We start from the raw sequence: 21,027 nt of genomic DNA, 5'->3' as shown, positions 1-21,027 counted from the left end.
GATTGGTTGTTTCTGACAGGGAGCGGTGTATTTCTGCAAATGGCAATAGGACCACTGGGAGGAGCCAGAGGAGCTTGATTTTTTTTTTTTTTTTTTCTCATAGATTATCTGTCTCATAGTAAAGGACATAATGACAGTTTTAACAAATATGTAAAAAAAAAAAGAACAGGCTGGCTTCCCAAAACTAAAAAGTTATCTATTAATTTAACAACTAGACAATGCTCCTGCCCAAATTTCAAAGACAACTTAGAAGTGGTTGGAGAACCATAACCATAGTATTTATTTCCTATTATTAGGCCGTGTGTCCACCAAAGCTTTTTTCCACGCGCCTGACGTATGTTTTCAATTGTTTTCAATGGGAGCGCCGCGTTTTTTAAACGCCGTGAGCGTACCGAGGCACTGAGCATTTTTTACACGCTGAATTGCCGAGCGGCCGGCGTTTTTACTGGTCGCTGGGAGTTAAAAAATGTTCAACTTTGGATAAAACGCAGCGCTCATCACTGTCACTTTTTACCCAGCCGTCCAATCACAGTGGAGGAGGGGCGGGACTAATACCACACCGACCAACTGTCAACATTCAAACTGCTGCGGATATTCTTTATCATAGCAACGAAACGTCTCAACGGAAAAAACACTGCGCTGCCAAAACGCTCTCAAGCGCCCAATGCACGCCGTCTTCAGCAGAGCGTCTAGCGTTTTTCTTTGGTGGACACACGGCCTTAAAGTCAATGGCTACCTTCAACTGTCTGGTTACCAAAATTCTTCAGAATATGTTCTTTTGTGTTCAACTAGACGTGCCGGTATTCGGTAATGCGATAAATCGCGGTAATGAATATGCACGATATTGTTATCGCGGGCTCTTCAAAATACCGTGGAAAATAATAGATTCGAATTTAGACTTTTAGAGCGCGCATTAGCTGCTTATTTTCCTTCAACCACTCAAACACTGCGTGCTGCGCAGAACACGCGCGCACTCTGATGTAAACAATCCCCACATCTATAAGCACTGTGTGCTTGCGACAGTGCGCACTAGTCTAATGTAAACAATCCTCACATGATGAAGAAGCATGGCGGAACGCTCCCGACGATTTATCCCCGCAAGCTGCCAACTCTCAGACATTCCGCTTGAGACTCAAGCTTGACTTTCAGACAGGACGCGGAATACGCGCGCGACGCGCAGGGATGTTTTGTTGCTGCTTCGACCTGCATCGACCACGCCGGTGTTAAAGTTCAAAATAGTTAAACTTTTTATTTGTAAAATAGCAAATCGCGTTGTATCTGAAGGGCAACGTTGAACCAGCGTCGCGCATTCCGCGTCCTGTCTGAAAGGCGCTTAACGCATTTGACACTTTTCACACGCTCTCCCACAGAGAAAAATCACAGAGCAAAGAGGACACTGACACCGACAGACTAGACAGTGGCACAGTGCAGGTTACTTTTGATATGAAAGTTGTTATTGATAAATTGAAGTTGATAAATCAGCTCTTAGGTTCTGATCACAGATCGTTGCTCCTCAGTTCAAGTAAACCGATCATCATGTTACTTTCGTTTTTATTTAAAGATACAGTATAACTTACCGAAAGGTATATTTACTTGTACATAATAACGACCAATCAGTGTTTTCAAACACGGAAAGAGGTCAGTAACACTGCAGGAGAACAGTTGTGTCAAAACGTTACATTTACCTCAGGAAAGCCATTTAATGACCAGCACATTAGAAAATAGCAAGGAGTAATTTGCTAAATATTATATTTAATTTCTCTCTGTATGTTTACAGCATTATGTGAGTTTTTTTTTTCTTGAGAAACATTAACAGACTGAGGCCTGCCTAATATTTATCCAAATGAGTCAATATTGAATTAAGACTGAAATCAAATCCAAGAATTTAATTGAATAATACAAACAGTAACCTACCAGTCATTGTAACATGTTGTCACTAAACTTTAAACAATTTGGTTTAGTTTACCATATGTTTTGAAAATCACAATTACACATTGATACAAGTTGAGGTTTTTTTTAGAGACCCACAATGCATCTGTTTTTCTTGAAATATAATTTCATTAAAATATCGTGATAATACCGTATACCGCAATAAAAACTCAATCAATTAACCGCAGCATGAAAATTTGGTACCGGCACATGCCTATGTTCAACAGAAGAAAGAAACTCATACATGTTTGGAACAACTTGAGAGGGTGAGAAATTATGACCAATTTTCACTTTTGGGTGAACTATCCCTTTAAAAGTATTTTCATCCTCAATAGGGGATTATCACGCTGATACGTAGGACTTCCGGATTCAGTGATCTTTGTGCACTGCCACTTCCGTTGAATCACCAATCTCGCTGGCGAACTGATGACAGACTGCACTAAGTTTATTTATACGGCATCCCTGGTAAATTAGTCTGATTCACTAAAGTGCCGGCCGCAAACAAACGTGCTACCTTGTTTTATTTTAAAGTTTTAATCCAGTTCTTCCTTATACTCAATTCAGTCGGGAACTTACGTAGGGTTGGCGTTGTTGGTTAGATTTACAAAGTGGAACAGAGCAGTGACATATATTGCCTTCGTCTCAGCCATTGTTGAACTGCGTCGGAAGTGGACATGCACAAAGTTGACAAATCCCGCCCACGAAACCCGGAAGCGTGATAATCCCCTATTAAACCTGCTAGATCCCCTGTAATTATCTTTGAAAAATGCTAATGCTTTAGGAATTACAAATATTTGCACAAATCCAATTATTGAGCAATTAGAGAGTGTCAGAGATGCGACCTCAGACAGACAGCAGAAGAGGGGAGGACTGGAGCGAGGAGGTGGAGAACGTGGGATGATGGACGAATGAAAGGGTTGTTTACACTAGTGCACTGAGACACCGGCAGTGAAAGCCGATCATTGTTTCTTCATAAATGTTCTCTGAAACAATGAAGCCCTCATGCTTGAGAGACCCTCAGAGGAAGAGGAGGAAGGGGAATACTGAGTACTGGAAATCTATTAAGCCTGCTTATATATAAAGATGATTTAAGATCTATTTTTCCACTTGTGTGGGAAGAAACATTTAGTTGATCTACTTCCACTATGTGATACAGGGTGTTACTTCAAACATTCAGTGTATTTTGTCATTTTAATGCCATAGCACCCAAAGCGCTAGATTATTGTCTTGGCTTTTTGGATGTATGCATGTGTAAGTAGGGCTGGATGATGAAGTGCTAAAAAGGATTATTGCATTTGCAATATAATTTTCCTTGATAAAATTATTACCAGAGTTTGAAAAATGTTTGCATATGTTATGCACTAAGCAAATAATGCTGCCCTATTGAAATTGCTTTGGTGCTTATATATTCCTACACCCTGAGCTCAAATACTGCCACTCAAGTCAGCACTTTAGCTTTGAGAAAACAACCTCTTCTTTTACCAGAATAAGACACAAGGCTTGAAATGTCAATACGAATCCATTGTCCTTAAAAAAATGACACCACTGTTCCCTACCACACCTTTTTACACGCTGGCCAGCGGTCTGTTGACATTCGACATGCTTTGGTTTTGAGGTTTCTTTTATTTAGTCACTGCTCTCGAATTCCCAGTGTAGCACCACTCAATCATTCGGAAACATCTTGGTATCCCCCATGGAAAACAGGTAGTGCTCATTTCGTAAGTGGCAGGTTTGTGTTGTCTGCTGCTAGTAAGAGTCTCCTGTGTTCATCAAATTACCTTTCAGCACGTCGTCACCGAGCTCTGTTCTGATTGGCTGAAACCCTACTGTGTGGGCAGAGCCTTGTGCCCTTATATGTTCCTGAGGTTTTTTTTTTTTTTTTGCTATGCAAAGCATTGTGGGAAGTATACAGGTGAAATCTGCTACCTTCTTATCTTTCGTCATTTGTTTGTTTTGTTTTAATGGGATTACTCGGCAAAGCAAAGGAATGTGGATAGTTGATGATCACAGATCTGTTGAACCGCTCGACCTGAGAATCGCAGCGCAGGATGGCTGTTAGGTTTCTGCATCAGGTAACCTCTGCAGGGCCTGTAATGGCTGTAGGTGTGCACCTGATACCTAAGGGAAAACCATACAGCGGCTGATCTGAGCTCAGGCTCGCCCTGCTGTGTTAGCTTTTTCATAGCTGGACTTTTGACCTGAAAGGAAGCATGTGCTAAACTGCATTAGGTGCAGGCATTCAAACTGAGGGGATGGTGTGTGACTTCAGTTACTGAATCAAGTGAAGCAAAACTAGTTTATAAGAACTAGAGCAAAAAAAAAAATGAAACTTGATACAGCCGTTCATTGTGAATTTTTAAGGTTTTACATTGATAACAAAATTTCTATTACATTGTATGTTTGGATTACCATGTAAATACTTTAGTGGCAGGGTTGATCAGAATCTAGAATTGAGAAATTGGCTCCATTTAAATTCATGTGTGTGAATTTAAAGGGATAGTTCACTTAGCTTACCTCAAGGGCATCCAAGATGTAGGTGTCTGTTTCCACAGTATTTTCAATTTTTACATTTTTTTTGGTCAAACCGTTGTTGTCTGTCAGTCATATAATGGAGGTTTGGGGGTCCACGTCAAAAAGAGAAGTCCAAATTAAACATGATTCAATGACTCGTAAATGTAAGTACACATTGATGGCCTAAGAAACGAAACGAGCGGTTTGTGTGAGAAAACGAACAGTATTTATATAGTTTTTACCTCTTGTTAACAGCCATGTCTAACTGATCTAAATCAGATGTCCAACTGAACCGAACTGAACCATGTCCAACGTTCCGCCGGTGTTCTGTCGATTTTTGCTGCCTTGTCGAAAAATGCTACCGTAGCGCGAATTGATCACAGAATGCCTATTAAAGTCGTATGAAATACAATTATAATACAATTCTAAGTTATGTGTAGCTACTGTATACTGTAGACTAGAGAGAATTAGAATTTATATATTTATAGTAGAATTTATAAATGTATATAAATATTTATATTTATAGTAGAATTTATTTTTAAAACGGTGTGAAAAGTAAAAATTATCATAAAATATTCATCTTTGACTTGTCAAAGTACACCTTTCCTCATAGTAACTGAAACTTTCAGTTATTCTTTTTCAGCTGGCTGACCGTACAAATATTCATATGGTAGTAAGCATTTTTTAAAGGGAAATGATACTTTATAACAGGAAAATGTACCTTTTTGTAAAAAAAAAAAAAAACTGTGAGTCTGCACATGCGCATAACCGGTAAGTAGCAAATCTCGACGAGTAGCATGAATCGTCAGAACACCGGAAGTGATCGCTTACGCATGTACGTCACTCATTGTTTAAACTAGACATGTGCCGGTATTCGGTAATGCGATAAATCGCGGTAATGAATATGCACGATATTGTTATCGAGGGCTCTTCAAAATACCGTGAAAAATAACAGATTCGAATTTAGACTTTTAGAGCGCGGATTAGCTTATTTTCCATCAACCGCTCAAACACTGCGTGCTGCGCAAAACACGCACGCACTCTGATGTAAACAATCCCCACATGTATAAGCACTGTGTGCATGCGGCAGTGCGCACTAGTCTAATGTAAACAATCCTCACATGACGAAGAAGCATGGCGGAACGCTCCCGACGATTTATCCCCGCAGGGCTGCCAACTCTCACACATTCAGCTTGAGACTCAAGCTTGAGACTTTCAGACAGGACGCGGAATACGCGCGCGACACGCAGGAATGTTTTGTTGCTCCGCCGACCTCGACCACGCCGTGGTTAAAGTTCAAAATAGTTAAACTTCTTATTTTAAAATGGCAAATCACGTTGTATCTGAAGGGCAACGTTGAACCAAGCGGCCAGCGTCGCGCATTCCGCGTCCTGTCTGAAAGACGATTAACACATTTGACACTTTTCACATGCTCTCCCATAGAGAAAAATCATAGAGCAGAGAGGACACTGACACCGACAGACTAGACAGAGCAGGTTACTTTTGATATGAAAGTTGTTATTGATAAATCAGCTCTTAGGTTCTGATCACAGATCGTTGCTCCTCAGTTCAAGTAAACCGATCATGTTACTTTAGTTTTTATTTAAAGATACAGTACAACTTACTCAAAGGTATATTTACTTGTACATAATAACGATCAATCAGCGTTTTCAAACACGGAAAGAGGTCAGTAACACTGCAGGAGAACTGTTGTCACAAAACGTTACATTTACCTCAGGAAAGCCATTTAATGACCAGCACATTAGTTGACTAGGAAAAAATAGCAAGGAGTATTTTGCTAAATATTATATTTAATTTCTCTCTGTATGTTTACAGCAGTATGTGAGAGATTTTTTTTCTTGAGAAACATTAACAGACTGGGGCCTACCTAATATTTATCCAAATGAGTCAATATTGAATTAAGACTGAAATCAAATCCAAGAATTTAATTGAATAATACAAACCGTAACCTACCAGTCATTGTACCATGTAAACATTGTAACATGTTGTCACTAAACTTTAAACAATTTGGTTTAGTTACCATATGTTTTGAAAATCACAATTATACATTGTGATGCTAGTTGAGGTTTTTTTTAGAGACCCACAATGAATCTGTTTTTCTTGAGCATTAAAATATAATTTCATTAAAATATCGTGATAATACCGTATACCGTGATAAAAGCTCAATCAATTAACCGCAGCATGAAATTTTGATACCGGCACATGCCTAGTTTAAACAGAGATTTCAGAAGTTTTACCTTTCACTGTGAAGATCTAAACATATTTAGATATACGGGAAATCGCAATGGAAGACGATTTCGATATATCTAAATATGTTTAGTGAAAGGTAAAACTTCCGAAATCTCTGTGTAAACAATGAGTGACGTAGACGCGCGAGAGATCACTTCAGTTCGGTTCAGTTGGACATTTGATTTAGATCAGTTGGACATGGCTGATAAAAACGAGTAATTGCTCTGATTGGCTCATACACAGTAATAACACGGCCCGTGATACAATCTGATGACAGTGCTTGAGGGATTTACTTGTTACCAAACCGGATATTCATGAAAACATCTGAAGAACTACTTTTCTGTAGTCTGGGCCTTTAATTTATGATGAAGACTTTGACATGCTCATGGTTGTGGAATGTAGGGTCGGGTCAAATGGGAAGTGGGTAAAATTAGTCTGTGCGGTACACATGCCTGGGAGTTTGTCTCTTTGAATAGATGTTTGGGTGTGTGTCAAGCGTGGCCTCCTAATGACCTGCATTGCACATCCTCTGACTAACTCTGTCTTTATCAGAATTAGACAACTATTGTTTTACCATCATTGTTTCCAGTTTAAGCATGACCTCTTTTTCTGTGTTGTGAGTTATTTTTAAAAAGGCTCCATGAATGATGCATCAATGTAAAACCCACATTAATAAGGTTACAAGAGTGGCGGTTTACATTAATGAACCCTCCGATCTCACGCTGGGAAACATGCCGCTATCCTGGATTAGATGCCGCCTCATTCCAAAATCACTGTGGCAGAATAACCGGCGCCGCGCTCCTCACTTGTCCAGACAGTTTCTTTAGAAAATTTTACTGAGTAGCGTCAGATTGCACAGCAGGAATGCTCTATTTAAGGCAGAAGACGACACTGTGACCTTCAGATCTCCTTACAGCGTGTTCTTCAGTATTAGAATGGTTGTGATGTTTGTGGGTTTTGGATATTTGGTATGCGAGAGTGCTGTGTTTTTGTCACCAGCAGTCTTCACTGTAACCCTGACCTGCCCTAAAGCACTCCATCAGCTTCATGCCTTCTGTCCATCTCTGTTTCTATGAAGTTAAGCACTCATATGCTGATGCCTCTTGTTTAAATATTTAGAATGATGGTTTTTGTTGTTTCTTTGAGTTGAGAAACACGGGTCTAAATAAATTGGCAGCCACATTGAATAAACTCTGCAGTTGTGAATGTCATTGTTGATTATTGTCGAACTCTATTCCAAATAGTGATTGACACACACTGTTACTGTATGATGCGCAGAAATCAGAACCTGTTGACCTTAAAATGAATATAAGACTGATTATTGGATGTACAAGCACATCTGTACCCTCTAATGTATTACATGAGACACTTTTAAACTTCTAAATTTCAGTTTTGGCCTTTCACATTTCTACACCCAGCCTGCAGGACACAGCATGAGGATAGCAACTAGTGATAACAAACACACTCGTGATAGGCGTTCGGCCCAGTTTCCAGTCTTCGCTCTAACACTTCTGCTCTAAAGCTTTAGCCTGGATGCAGATGAGCTACATGAGGACATGACTGAAAAACAGCCAGGAAGAGTTTTGACTAACATTTTACTAGGGCCCTATGATTTCCGCAATGCGTGAAAAGTGGACAGAATCGTGGCATCCAGTCACAAAAATGCAGGATATCATCAAAAGTGAATAAATCAAAGTAGTGCTGTACACTTATTTAAACTGGGATATGAGAGAAGTGCAAAAAGAATATTAAGTCTGCGTGTTCAGTGAATAGTTTCATCTGCAACATATTCAATAGTGTTTTCTGCATCTGCCATTTTGCTATATGAGGACATTTTTTCTAATTATACTTAATCTTCGCGACCATTTCACATTTAATGTGGGAAAAAATATTGTCATATCATATACACGGAAACCCAAAGGTCATCATGACAACCTGTCAAAATAAAAGTTGGTTTAACTTGTAGAAATTGTGACAGAATTATTATTGTACAGTAGAATGTACTTCTCAATGGTTAAAAGTTCATTTTAAAAGACTAATAAAATTGTTAATGTTTAGGATTTAATTTGTTTACCACTGTTATTGATAATAGATTTGTAATAAATCATAAATCCAGAAAAATTAAAACCGATGACATTTTATAGGGCCCTTAAATGTTTTTTTTTGTTTGATTTCAAATAATTATTTAATTATTAATAATGAAATGTTTTTGATTGCTAACATTTAATTTACCCATTACAACTAATCCAAAAAGTAAAAAATAAGGGTAATATTTAATTTTTCCCAAAAAATGGGTAACATTTAATTTATTTACCCATTGAAACTAATCCAAAAATTGAAAAAAAAAAAAAAAATTAACATGCAATTTGTGAACATTTTATTTCATAGGGCCCTATTTTATCCAGTTTAAATGCTCTTTTTTTTCCAATGACCGTCTCTCTCACCATTTAACATGCTTCCGGCTGCATAGTATGCAATTATCGGGTATAGTGGAGCTATTCTGAGATACTAAGTCTGTGTGTGTATTAAGTTTCAGCATCCAATGCCAGAATCCTGTTCATGGTATCGTTTACTTCACATAACAGGAGTGGACTCGGCTAAGTGAGGTGTCATCCCTTCGGTAATGACACGGAAGCTGGAATGGCATCGGTAGCTGTTGTATTATTAGAGGAAGGACTGGAGCTAGAAGAATTTGTCTCGTCTCCTGTAGCCGCTTGGACGTGTTTTTATGACTTGCACCCCTCAACTTCAGCCCTTCCTGCTGCTTGAAGAAATTCAGGGTGTTATACAGATGAGCCTGGTCCATCCACACATCCAAATAAAGCTTTGGATTAAATGTGCCTGCCAGCCGATCCACCTGCTCCCCGTCTGAGATGCACGCCGACCCTCTTCACGATCATCAGTTAGATGAAGTGAAGCCTCATAAGCGGATGGTAAAAGTTGGGCATGGTTTAGCTCTGGTGATGGAGGGAAATGCGTCGGCTGCTCAGTGAAACGGCTCGATTGGTTTGCCTTTGAAGATGAAACGGCGCTTTAAATGAGTCGGGACAGAACAGGGTCATCAGATTTAGGACGCGGGAAGTGGATGTGGACTCGGGTAATGTGCTTGTTTTTCTGTGCTTTGATCTTGATGTATTGTCTAATAGAAGTGTCACTGTGGATCTGGACTTTCTGAAGTGTCTCTTAAGAACATGCCAAAGTATTAGGCCTGTTTTTCTATCAATTTTTTAAGCTTTACTCAGATTACGTTAGTAAAAATGCTGACACTTTTCCATACTTTCTGACTTTTGCGCTTGAGCAGAACAGAACTGTTGAATATTTTAGAGTGGTAGAGACAACTTTTAATAAGACATGAACTGGCGGAGAGGCGCATAGTTTTAATATGTTAGTTTCTGAGAACAGTGCTGATTCATCTTATGTCAACTCATCCAATCCTTAATCGTTTTTTGATGTTGAGTTCAGTTCAGTGCTCACTTTGCAATATAATTAATGTGCTTATTTTTTACCATTTGTTTTAAGGCTTTTGGCATTTTATAAACAGTAAAAGTGAAGTAGAAAGGAAATAGCTTGTGTATAGAAGGGAAGTTGCGTGGAACATGATGCATTATAAAAGTAATTCACATTTTTTTTAATTTCAGGTTGATATTAAGCGCTTCTATACAAACACTACAGTTTAAAAGTTGGAGTTGGAAAGATTTTACTTTTTTTTGAAGTCTGTGCTCACCAAAGCGGCATTTATTTGATCAAAAATACAATAAAACAATAATATAATGGCATATTATTTCAATTTAATATAAGAGTTTGTTATTTCAGTATATTTTAAAATGTAATTTATTCCTGAGATCAAAGTTGAATTTTCAGCATCATAACTTCAGTCTTCAGTGTAGGGATGCACCGATATGAAAATTTTGGCCGATACCGATAATTCTTTATATTTGAAAGCCGATAACCGATATATCGGCCGATAAACTTAAATCCTAATTTTGAGAGCCTGATTACAAAAACAAAAGTCTCACAATTAAATCCACGTCCCGAGCGCACAATTATAATGATGTTCTCATTATAGTGTTGTATAGCCGTTATGACAGATTTGCGTTGCACATGTTGTCCCGAACCAGATTTTCATTTTTTGAAGAGATTTCAATCATATTTCAAGAAATTCAAAAACATAAACAGTTTTCAACAAGTGTCTCAGCTGAAGGGAATAATACATTATTTATCGGTTTTATTATATCGGCCACATTTTCTTACCAGGCCGATAACGATAACATTAAAAATGAACATATATCGGCCGATACCGATATGCTGGCCGATATATCGTGCATCCCTACTTCAGTGTGATTTTCTCAGAAAACTTTTTTTTGCTTAATATTTTGTGTAAAACAGTGGGATATTTTTTTTCAGGATTCTTTAATAGAATTGAAAGTTCAAAATAACAGCATTTATTTGAACATCTTTTGTTAAATGTCTTTATTAAATTCCAAACTTTTGACCGGTAGTGTATGATTTTATACTTGCTGGTCTTTTCCTCTAGATTAATGCTGTTAGATTTATCACACTGGTTTAAGCATTAATTGTAAAGTAATTCATTATGGGCTGTTAGGTTCTAAAATAGGAATTGTCTTTTATTTAAGGAAACATGTTCAGGAAGGGGGGAATGTTTTATTATAGGAGGGACCATATGGAAAGTGACAGTGAATTTCAAGGAGACTCTTAATCATGTGCTAATAGTCCGCTCACAGCTCGAGCCGAAGCGCTCTGAATTCACTGAGGAACGCAGGTTATTTCTCTGAGCTTGTTAGAAGTCATGGTACATGCAGAAAGGTGTGTGTGTGTGTGTGTGTGTGTGTGTGTGTGTGTGTGTGTGTGTGTGTGTGTGTGTGTGTGTGTGTGTGTGTGTGTGTGTGTGTGTGTGTGTGTGTGTCGAAAGGACATCTAAACAAGATGTTGTGGGGGGTCAAAGAAAGAAGTCAACTCATAATATGAAGCTTTACCTATAAATATGAAGATACATTTCTAGTTCTGAAAGATTTTAAATGTTAACCGTAACCCAAATTCTAACCATCATACCATGAACATTACCTGATCACTGTGCAGTTGAATTAAATACTCTATAAAACGAGCTCGTTCAGGGACTTGTATTCATTGCATGGACGAAGAACATAATGTGCTTAACTCTTTGCCCACCATTGACAGATTTTTGGCTTGAAAACACGCAATGACACATCTTCTATAAGACTACTGAATTTCCAGATCGAAACACTGGTGAAAAGAAGCAGAAACAAGTGGTAGATATGTAAAGCAGATACATATGTAAATTAAAGTGATGATCATCACTATTAAACAGCATATAAATCAAATGTTTACTGAATGAAATGTCGACCCAGGACAAACCTTAGGACTGTCAAACTTTGGGGTTGTTGATGGTCTCGGTCTACTCCATCTGTGTTTTGATCATCAATCTGAATCCGATCTAGATGTAGTGACAAACACAATTTACGTAGCTTTTTGCTAAATATGTTGCTTTTTTATGAAGCTTACCCACATTAAAGTGTTGACTAAAAAAATAATGCATGAAGCTAGAATAATCTTTATATATATATATATATATATATATATAAGCAGAGGTTCTGTTCTTTCTTTTGATATATTGCATGTTCAGATATTCATACAACAATATGTCATGGGGGCCACGAAACATTTGTGAAAATGATGAAAAATGCTGGCACTGCTGGCAACTTTTTCTAAAAATGCTGACGTGGAAAGAGTTCAGTTTTATGATACGTTTGCCATCTTTAATAATGTTAAATTGAATGTATAACGTAAACTGTTTGCTAAAAATATCCATAACTTAACAACACAGAAATAGGAGCATGCAGTTTATCAGTAATTAGTTGCGTGTGAGAGTTGCGTTTATAACTAAAATAGTATATGTATTTGTGTGAGTGTGTCTGTGTGTGTTTAGTAATATTTCAGGGAAACAAAAAAATAATAATATTATTTTTTTTTGTCAACTCTTAAATTATTTTAAGACTGAGATGATAAAATCAAACCCATCTTCCTTTTTTTTCTTGTTGAAAACAGGCTGATATCTGTACAGATGCAAAAGCCTCTAAATGCCATTTGAAGTTTTCTTCTTTAATGATGATTTTTATCAAACTTGTATATTTAAGTTCAGTAATTTCACTTAAATAGCAATTAATAGGTAATTATCATTGCCATTTAAGTGAAATCACTGAACTTAAATATACAAGCTTGATAAAAATGATCATTCTAGAAGAAAATTTCAAATGGCACTTAGAGGCTTTTGCATCTGAACTCTTCACATGACTTTTTCTAGTCTGCATGAAATGGAAGTTGAGTTAGCCTTTTCTTCCCCTTTCTTACATTAATCTGAGTGAAACCACTTCTCTAACAAAAATAAATGATGTTTGCTTTTGCTCTGATCTCTCCAGTGACGGTCCTGCCCTCATGCAGAAAAAAGAGAAGAGGGAAGTTATTTTGATGAAAGATTATGTGGGCACATGAATAAAAAAAGATGAACAAATCATATAGAGTAAATACTGCAATATTCCATAAAAAATACGATTTGTCAGTTTTGATTTTGACTTGTACTAACAAACCATATTTAATATTTGGTGTGTCTCCTGTAAGTATTTCTTTTCACACAAGTATAAATTGTTCCCGAAGTCGAACTGTATGATTTCTGTATTGCATCTTTCAGTGTCACTCCCCAGAGTAGGTTGTCCAAGAAAGAAACTAGATTACAAAGACTCTTTTTCCATCCATTGTTGGAGTTGTTCTCTGGGACAGTTAGTGCTTTATTTTGGAGGACTGCCTGTCCAGTTGAACAAACAAAGAGCATCAGTTTGTGGATGTCTGTGCCTGTGCTGCTTTCTCTGGAAGTGTGAGCGCTCGCTCTATTTTTACACCCCAGTGTTCTGAGAAAAGAGTGACTGTGCTCCAGTAAGTCTCCTGTGTTGGAGAGTCGTTGTTTTGTCATAGGAATGATGTCATAGGAATGATGTCAATGCCTTTTTGCTTTTTGGTCACATGTTAAATTAGTGTCTGTGTAAGTGTCAGTACTGATGATACAAAAGAACCACTTGTATCATGTTTGTCATAGAGCAGCTTGACACATTGTTGCTGTTATTGTAAAACAAATAACCACATTTTTGTGGTGCTAGCAACATTAAGGTTATGGGTTTGATTCATAAATGAAGACATAGTGTTTAGTGTTATAGTGCTTTAAAATCAAAGTGTCTGCCAGATGCACAAATGTAAATGTAGTAAGGCGTCCACTAGCAACTAATCTGATCATCGTTGATTATTCCTTAAAGGGATACTCCACCTTTTTTGGAAATAGGCTCATTTTACCACTCCCCCAGAGTTAAACAGTTGAGTTTTACCGTTTTCAAATGTATTCAGCCGATTTTCTGATATTTAGAAGAAAATCAGTAACCAGACAGTTTCTGGTCTCACTGACTTCCATAGTAGGAAAAAATATATACTATGGATGTCAATGAGACCAGAAACTGTCTGGTTATTGATATTCTTCTAAATTTCAAAAAAATCGGCTGAATGGATTTGAAAACGGTAAAACCCAATTCTTAAACTCTGGGGGGAGTGGTAAAATGAGCCTATTTCAAAAAAAGTGGAGTATCCCTTTAAGTTAATCAGATATTTCACATCTGGCCCAGTGTTCTTATGAAAACAATGTGCAAGTTACATACATATAAAGTTTACTATGAATATTGAAATTGATAAACTATTTTAAATAGTTTATTTGATAAACTATTTAACTATTTAATAGTTAAAATTATTTTTATAGTTTATTTGATAAACTATAAATTGATAAATTTTTTCAAAATCATCAAATTGAATTATATGTGAAATTAAATATATATGATCGGGGCAAGGATAATTTCGCAAGGATGCATTAAATTGATCAAAAGTGACAGTAAATACATTTATAATGTTACAAAAGATTTCCATTTCAATAAAATACTGTTCTTTTGAACTTTACATTCATCAAAGTATCCTAAAAAAACAATTATCACGGTTTCCACACAAAAATAAGCGGATCAACTGTTTTCAACATTGATAATAATAAATGTTTCCTGAGCAGCAATTTGAGCAATTAAAAATTCAGCTTTGTGTTATAAGAAAAAGATTTTTCTGTTATTTTAAATTGTAATAATATTTCACAATATTAATGTTTACTCTATTTTTATTCAAATAAATGCAGCCTTTGTGAGAAATCAAAGTAGACATTCAGAAACATAAAATCTTACCAACCCCAAATCTTCGAGAGGTAATGTGCATGCATCATAATATGTTCACAACATTTATATCATTTTAAAGTCACATGTAAATTCATAATCCGTAATCATTAAACGATGTCTTGGCCTGAATATTTAAATAGTAATGATAATTATTTACATATATATATAGCGCTTTTCTCTGCACTCAAAGCACTTTACGTATAAAAGTAAGAATCTCCTCAACCACCACCAATGTGCATCATGATCCACCTAGATGATGCGACGGCAGCCATATTGTGCCAGAACTCCCACCACACACCAGCTTACTGGTGGAGAGGAGACCGAGTGATGAAGCCAGTCATTATATACTATGAGGATGATTAGGAGGCCATGATGGACAGATTTGGGCAAATTTGGACAGGATGCCAAATTGACATTCTGGGATTTGTAATGACGACAGAGAGTCAGGACCTCGGTTTAACGTCTTATCCGATTGACGGTGCTTTTTGACAGTATGGGGCGTTAGGACCCACACAGACCACAGGGGTGAGCGCCCCCTACTGGCCTCACTAACACCCCATACAGCAGTACTGCACATATGTGTGCGCTCTTCTGATTTAACATCTTCATGTCCAGGTCAAGCATGTTAGAGTGCGTGTATTAGCTGCTAGTCATATCAGCGGGTCATTATCATCCTTAGGTGCTACGCTAGTATGTACAGAGACTGTTAGTGGCCGTAAAATCCTCTAATCTTCTTTCCGCTAACAGAGACCATGTTATGCCTGCCTGGTTCATGACCCCCTGATCTCTTCTTGTCTTACCTGGAATTCCCAGCATGATGTGTTACTCGAACAAATTATGTTTACAAACCCAGCTGTCGAAGTTAATTTCTGTTGGATTTGTGTGACATCAAGCCTGCTTCATCAAGGTAATGCTGGGAAGTGGATGAGGTCAGATCAGATGGAGTTTCTTACCACCATTTCCTCATTTAGACGCTCTTGTTTTGGTCTCCAATCAGATGTTTCAATCAGTAACCGAGGAAGTGCTCAATCTCACAGCTGAACGTTCTTCCTGAAATGTATCATGGCGTAAGAAGGAATAATCAATAGTTTTACATAAATTTGGTGGTGGTTTCGGGTTTGTATCCCATGTTATCCTGATCTAAAAGCCATTAATTGTTTTAAGACATAATAAATAGTAGTAATGCGCCGACAAATTCGGCAACCCAAAATATTCGTCCAAAAATGAATCTTCAGTTCTGTTTTCACTTTTAGTCTATGCTGTTCTCTGGAGATACATAAACAAAACTTCAATAAACGTTATTTATATCGCGGCTCCCTAATAATTGCAATACGATTTGTGCTTTGTTACTTTTGATATGAAACTTAGCCTGGACTTTCAAATCTGAAGAGGAGGAGCATTTTGCTAAATACATGCACTATATTACATAAATATTCATTTTATTTTATTTTTTACTTAACCTGTTGTCTTTTATTGTTTAATGCATGTTAAATATAATCCGTCATGTAAACAAGTTTCTATTACAGCCACTTTTAAAATGTTTATATTTTAACAAGGAATTGGAGTAGAAGAAATATTTATATCATTTATATATTATCTAATAATACTTAATACTTACATAATAATTGTCATCACTAATACATAAATAGCATAAACACTTACTAAGAATGCAAATACAAGTAGAAGATGCTCTGCTAAAGCATATTGTAACAATTTTTTGCAAAGTTTCCTCAACATTGCGCAATGTTGAGATATTAAAGTGAACGCCGTTGTCCTGTGGATCGCTGCAGTCTCTTAGGAATTCTTAGGTGTGTGTGTGTGTATACGCTAATATTGTATACACTCCATCTGTACACACGTAAATATGTAGGTATTGATCTCTGTGTGTGTGTGTAAATGTAGGCCGGTTGTGTATTAGGATTACATAAGAAGAGGAGCTGGCAGAATTGTAGAGAGAGAGAGAGAGAGAGAGAGAAAGAGAGAGCGCAGACATGAAAACGGTGCTGTGCCGAAAGTGGGCACGCGCTGTGCAGTCGTTCAGGACTCGCCGTGGCTCTGTGAGTCTTATTTATAGTCCCTCTCTCTCCCTCTCCCTCTCTCTCCGGGTGCCTAATCTTCTCCGCCTCAGAGCTTAATTAGATTGGAGGTCGGGTGGCCATGGGGAGAGATGAGTGTGAACTGGCTCCCCTTTGGTTGCTGCGTGCGCCTGCAGAGAGCCCAGAGATGGAGGCGGCGCGGAGGGGCGCGAATCGAGGTGCGGGGGGAGTCCAAGGAGCTAAGGAACAGCTTCATCATCCTCTTCTCACCCAGGCATGCGTCATGCCTGCTCAAACTGCTGGTGGGGATGGGGAAAAAGGCGCTTGCGGTGGCTTGATCCTCCAGGGATAAACCCTTCCATCGCGAGGATTGTCGTGTTTCTGCCTCCCTTTCCTAGATCCCGCAGTAGAGAGCTTTGTACAGAGTGGTTTGTATCGCGTTAGTGGGCGTGTTTTGTGATTGTGCAAAGTTTTTGTCATGCATATCGTGATGTTTGGTGGTGTATGTTAGCGTAGCGTTTGGGTTTGTGCTTAAAGTTCGGGTGCTGTGCTTTAATCTGATGTTGTACTTTTCAAATAAAACTTTGCGATGAATGATGATGATTGTGAAGCGAGTGGAACGCAAACCCGAGATTTAATGTTTAATTGCAACATAACGAAGCATCGTTACTTGCTGTGCGTGTGTGCAATAATGAGCCGGTAATGCAGGTGCAGGTGTAGGTGTGTGTGTGTGTATGGAGTGGACTTCACTGGCTCCTGTCGCATAGCGTAGCTTTTGCTGGCAGCGGCTGCACTGCCTCTGTTGATCCATCTGCCGTGCTGTTTAAACTCTTACGCTGTCTGGGATTTGTGCTTCGGTCATTACCGTGAGATGCAGAGGGGAGCAGGTGTTTGGGTCTCAGTATCCCTCAGGTGTGAGGCGTATTTTTAGAGTGACTGGCAAATTAGCGTGTGTGAATTGATGTGTGCCTGCATTTGGGCTGGGTGGTGTATTGAATATTCACAATTTAAGTTAAGCGAGTTTATGAATATTGCAATAATTTAAATGTGCTTTTTATCAGGTTTACTAATGTCATTAGACTAGTTTCACAATCCATCTTGTCTCAAAACTCGCAAGTATGAGAGAGTTAAGACAGAGATGTTTTAATCTCTTAAAATAAATGAGCAAAAAATTGGGAAGGATAGTTTTTAAGATTTTAATATTTGTGAGTCTGTCCAAAACTTAACTTCAATCATTAATTAAGTCGCCTTGTGGCATTTTTTTCTTCTTCATATATTTAACCCTAAAACCTTATTCTGGACAAATGTGGGTAAAATAGTTTTGATTTATTTTTTTAAAATACTTCCCTTGGTCTGAGTCCTAAGTTTGATCCTAAATTTGCCTCCTGAACACATCTTTTTTTTTTTTACTTAATTCTACAATGTTAAGTGGGTGAAAAAAACTCCTTAATCTTACCCATAGCACCCATAGAAATTACAGAAAAACTGTAATTTAGAGCATTCTAAAATAAGTCAAAATAAGACACCAGGTGACAGCAAAGTCAATTCATCTTTAGGTTTTAGCTCGAAGAACTTATTGGAATGATATTTTAATGTAGTTAAACAAATTTAAAAAATAAAACATAAAATAAGCATAATTTACATTAAAAAATATGGTACTTTTTGAAGTAAATAAATTCAAAAATACCCCAAAATAAAAAGAACCCACCATAAATGGATAGACAAAACTTTATCGAAGACAGTGATATAACATTTATAATAAATAAAAATTAGGATCACACCACATTTGTCCACAATTACAGGATTAAGGGCTATAAAGTGAATACGGTTTGAGGGCTACATGTTTTAAATATATGTAAATATGAATGCTGTTTATTACTATGTATATGTTATATTGGTTTTGTGTTCATTTGGTTTAGAAAACATACCTTGATTATTTTTAAATAGATGTGTTGGGTACATTAAGCAAATTTAATCTTAATCTACTCTGAGGAACATTTTAAGCCATTTCAGAGAATGTGTAAATTTGCATGTATATTATTTTTTGTGCATTGGCATTGTGATGTTTTGTGAACTTGTTGGTCTTTTTATATTGTTCACCATCCTATGCAGCTAAAACACATCAAAATTAGTCAGGCTGCCTCCAACTAACGATTTTTTTTAGTCGACTATTAGTTAATTTAAGCCATTAGTCGATGGACAAGTAGTCTTAACATTTTAAGAAATATCTGTTTTTTCAGAGGTCCGAACACAAAGAAATATACATTATAAAAAATGAATAAATAAATGAAACACTACAAGAATATGGACAATTAGCCTATACCTGACTCACCATCACTCTGATCTCAGTCTTCTCATATTATGAGAAAGACACAAGTAGGGCTGTCAAACGATTAATCGCGATTAAGCGCATCCAAAATAAAAGTCTTTACATAATATATGTGGGTGCAATGTGTATAATTATTTTATATATATATATATATATATATATATATAAATACACACACACACATGCTTGTATATATTTTAGAAATATTTTCATTTATATACTGTTCATAGATTTATATACAATTTATATTACATATTTTTTTCTTAAACACATGCATTTGTGTATTTATATATATATATATATATATACAAAATAATTATCCACAGCGCACCCACATATATTATGTAAACATAAACTTTTATTTTGAATGCGATTAATCGTGAATAATCGTTTGACAGCCCTAGACACTCTGTGTCTTGCTCACAACGAGTCCAGCTTTTGAGAAGATGCACTCAGGTGGATTTTAAGTTGAACACATTCATCTAGGTTCACGTTAATGTTAGAGCGAGTGGCCACTGGCCATGTAAAGTGGAATTACGTTAGCTACTTGAAAATTTTTAAAATTAGTCATCTTTGAGGTCACACGTCAACCCTCTTCTGCCCAACATATTACCGCATGCGTGACTTCACCAATTCCTGTGGAGGTTCAAATTTAGTCGACCAGTTCTCTTCTCGTCGACTTTTAGGGGGCAGCCCAAAGAATTATTGATAGACATATATATTGTTTTGACCAATTAATGAGCCAATTTGATATTACCGGCCTGATGTCGCATTGGCTCATACACAGACGTGTTTGTTCATTCTTGTATCAAAAACCTAAAAATAGCCTCGTAAATAGATAAGAACCATTTTCAGTGAATATTGTGTGAAGTAACTCTGTCTGATTTTACAGTTTTATAATTGTAATCGTAATTGACCACCCTGCTTTCTAGATACCAGCATCGGCCATTAAAAAACCCTATATTGGTTGACCGCAAATAAATATCAATTAGGACTTTCCTATCATGAAGGATTTTTTTGCTCAGTTGTTCTGTTGACAAGTGTGGCGGTCGATTTACTGCTCTAGTGGGTATGTGTGTGTAGTGTGTGTGTGTATGTGTGTGTCCCTCTTTGTCAACATCTAACCTGTTGTATCTGCTCGTGTGGACAGGCTGTTCAGACATGTTAGCGTTACTGGCTACGATCTGCAGGTTGGGTTTACATGCTGTCCCAGCGTCCCTGCTCACCCGGGTCTGTGTGTTGTGGACGGCGTCACGCTGATGGTCCTGTCGACTGGACGCATTTCAGCTTATTGGGAACAGCAGGGTCCTCCTCACGGGCTGCTGACGGGGTCCCGTCCCTCTGAGATTGAGCTGAGCTGGAGAGAGAGGAGAGTCTTGACCTTGTTGTGAGGGGTTTACTAAATTTTTTTAGGTTAGTTCTCAGGAGAGATGGATAACAGCTTCCTGTGGAGATGTCTCAAGTATAGCAGTCAGGATTTAAAGGTTTATATTTTTGGGCTTGGATTTGCTTCATTGGTCAGATGGAGATTATGGTATGTTATTTTATTCATTTGAAGAGAGGGATCATACTTGAACCTGTGTCAGCAGCACGAGAACCAAGGGTCAACATATCTGGAACATGTGTTTTAGGAGCTTTAGACAGAAACCCAGGTATACGAATCTTTAAAGGACCATCATATCATCCT

The 21,027-nt window shown here is 37.4% G+C and overlaps 1 protein-coding gene across 5 annotated transcripts in view; it reads left to right on the top strand.

The window, feature by feature from the left end:
• The window catches only part of tjp2b (tight junction protein 2b (zona occludens 2)), a 64,491-nt gene that overhangs the window by 5,277 nt on the left and 38,187 nt on the right, over positions 1 to 21,027 (top strand). Inside the window, exon 1 of one of the 5 annotated variants that reach the window (XM_039664996.2) lies at positions 3,888 to 4,001. The exons of 1 other annotated variant lie outside the window; for it this stretch is intronic. In XM_039664996.2, coding sequence (XP_039520930.2) covers positions 3,978 to 4,001 — 24 coding nt within the window. In that variant the 5' untranslated portion in view covers positions 3,888 to 3,977. Of the gene's footprint in view, positions 1 to 3,887; positions 4,002 to 17,118; positions 17,230 to 21,027 lie in introns of those variants that run through there. 3 more of the 5 variants (XM_089119812.1, XM_089119811.1, XM_089119814.1) reach the window with 3 other exon arrangements.

This window comes from Pimephales promelas, chromosome 14, assembly GCF_988280905.1.
Source record: "Pimephales promelas chromosome 14, fPimPro1.hap1.1, whole genome shotgun sequence".
Lineage (NCBI taxonomy): Eukaryota > Metazoa > Chordata > Actinopteri > Cypriniformes > Leuciscidae > Pimephales > Pimephales promelas.
This window is presented reverse-complemented; position numbering and strand designations above follow the sequence as displayed.